This window comes from Vollenhovia emeryi, unplaced genomic scaffold (assembly GCF_000949405.1).
Source record: "Vollenhovia emeryi isolate VEMERY1.0 unplaced genomic scaffold, V.emery_V1.0 DF939716.1, whole genome shotgun sequence".
Classification (NCBI taxonomy): domain Eukaryota; kingdom Metazoa; phylum Arthropoda; class Insecta; order Hymenoptera; family Formicidae; genus Vollenhovia; species Vollenhovia emeryi.
Window position 1 is genome coordinate 20,483 of NW_011966650.1, and position 2,539 is coordinate 23,021.

Consider the following 2,539-nt stretch of genomic DNA (forward strand, 5'->3'; position numbering starts at 1 on the left):
AAGGAGGAGGAGGAGGAAGAGGAGGAGGAAGAGGACGAGAGAACGGAAATCTGTTGAGCGCTGCGAACGTCGCGTTTCTGCGATCGCTCGGATTCATTGTGAGGAACAAGAATTATGGTGGTCGACATCCTGAGTATCGGAGGTGAGCCGATCTTCGACGAGCGCATCGTCAAGATTGAAACTCACACATACAACCCCTACGCCAATGCAACGTTCGGATACAGCGATGAAGTACGAATACCCATACAACAGCAGGATCTATACACTTTGCCGTGCGAAAGCGCTCTATACGTGGAGGGAAAATTGTCCGATGAGGCATCGACGACGACGAATCAGACGTCGAAACTTACGAGCAACTGCGTCGCCTTCATGTTCGAGGAGATACGTCACGAGCTCAATGGCGTAGAGATCGAGAGAAATCGTAACGTTGGAATAACCAGCACGATTAAGAATTACATTTCGTTGACCTCCAACGAGCTCGATATATTGCAGAACGCTGGATGGGGTGAGCCAAACGTTTCCGATGGCGGTTCTTTCAGCTTGTGCGTCCCCATGAGAATATTATTAGGCTTTTGCGAGGATTACAAACGCGTGGTGGTGAACGCTCGACACGAACTTATTTTGATACGCGCGCGCAACGATAACAATTGCATCGTAGCGACAGCGAATGCTAAGAATCCTAAAATCGTTCTTTCGAGGATGCAATGGCGAATGCCGCACATTGTGTTGAACGACGTTAACAAATTGTCGCTTTTGCGAACACTGGAGAGCGGACGATTTCTAAGCGTTGGATTTCGCTCGTGGGATCTGTACGAATTTCCTTTACTGCAGAGCACGACCAAGTACTCGTGGGCTGTAAAAACTACGGCGCAACTAGAGAAACCGCGATACGTTATCTTTGCGCTACAGACTGGACGAAGAAACGTGTTGACAAGCGACTCTTCGACTTTCGATCATTGCAAGCTCACCAACGTAAAACTATATTTGAATTCAGATTTCTATCCCTATGATGATATGAATCTGGATATAGATAATAATAAGTTTGCTATACTGTACGACATGTATGCAAAATTTCAGAGATCGTACTATGGACGAAAGCTCGATGATGCGTATCTAAATGTACAATCATTCATAACGTCCGGCCCTTTCGTAGTGATCGATTGCTCTCGTCAGAACGAGGCTGTGAAGAGCGCCACTGTGGACATTCGCGTAGAGTTTGAATGCAAGGATAACGTTCCATCCGACACCACAGCGTATTGTCTTATCATTCACGACAGAGTCATTCAGTACAGCCCGTTGACGAACGTCGTACGCAAGATTGTGTAGCATGAAGTCTTCCGGATCACTCCTCAACATGTCCACCGTTCCAGTCTTCGTCGATCTACAAGGCTTCATCGTTCGCGGGAAGTTTGTAGTGAAGGAGGTGGCTGTGCTGCGCGACGAACATGTATTGACACATTACGTCTTCTACGCACCGATGGCCTGGGATCTTTTGACAAGATCTGAAAAATCGCAAGCGCGTTGGTTAACTGCTAACCATCACGGATTACAATGGCGTGACGGAGACATTCCGTACTTCCGCGCCAAGGACATCATACGGCGAACCATATGCGAAGGGTTGGAAAACGATGCAACGATCTATGTGAAAGGACTTGAGAAGAAGAATTGGCTCAAGGATTTACTTGGCAACCCCATTCGCAATGTCAAGTCCGTAGACGTGGATTTTGAGGACATCGACCGTTTACAGAATTTGACCGCGGTTGATTCGTTGCGGTGCAGACGTCACGTCAATCATTGCGCAATATCAAACGTATTCAAATTGCGCGATTGGTGGACTCAGCGAACAGCTGCTCTCGATTTACTGCTTTAACTATCATATGTGGTGGTGGTGGTGGTGGTGGTGGTGGTGGACGATCTACATCATACTTACACCTTTACATACGTGTCTAACCGATTGCAAAATATACGCATACTTGTACCATTAGTCACATTTTTATTTACTTTCCTCTTCCCATTCCAATGTTGCTCATCACTTCGGGTGTTACTTGTCACGCGTATCGCGAAGCTTCCGCTATCGCCATAGTCTCATCGAACGGATATATATAACGTCAACGTCTAATCGAACAGATATTGCGAAACGTATGGGTGACAATTTGTAACACTTTGATTATCATAAACCAAGGACTAATCGAAAGGATATACCGTCACAATAATACTGTTCAGAATTTCCTGCGATATGCACCACTTTATCGTCATAGTCTCATCGAACGGATATATAACGTCAGCGTCTAATCGAACAGATATTGCGAAACATATCAAATTGTTATTTTTGTAACGCTTTGCGACTGCAACAGTCTGTACGAACTCAGTCTTCATAGTACTCTTAAGTACTCTCGAAGTACGAGCGACCATAAAAGTGTCAGTAAAAGTGCCAGTGTCAGTAAACGTGTTGGAGAAGGCGACCAAAAACTTGAGGTAAACAAAACTTCATTTTTGTAATAATAAAAACATAAATTAAATAAATAAAAGTATTTATAGC

The 2,539-nt window shown here is 44.9% G+C and overlaps 1 protein-coding gene across 1 annotated transcript; it reads left to right on the plus strand.

Annotated features, from left to right (window-relative positions):
• Positions 1–114: 114 nt before the first annotated feature.
• LOC105556907 lies at positions 115–1,326 on the plus strand. The gene has a single exon (XM_012004016.1). The coding sequence runs from the start codon at positions 115–117 to the stop codon at positions 1,324–1,326; it is 1,212 nt and encodes a 403-aa protein (XP_011859406.1).
• Positions 1,327–2,539: the final 1,213 nt, after the last annotated feature.

Excerpts from the sequence above, each read along its gene's own strand:
- LOC105556907 (XM_012004016.1), top strand. The coding sequence starts at position 115 with ATGGTGGTCGACATCCTGAGTATCGGAGGTGAGCCGATCTTCGACGAG.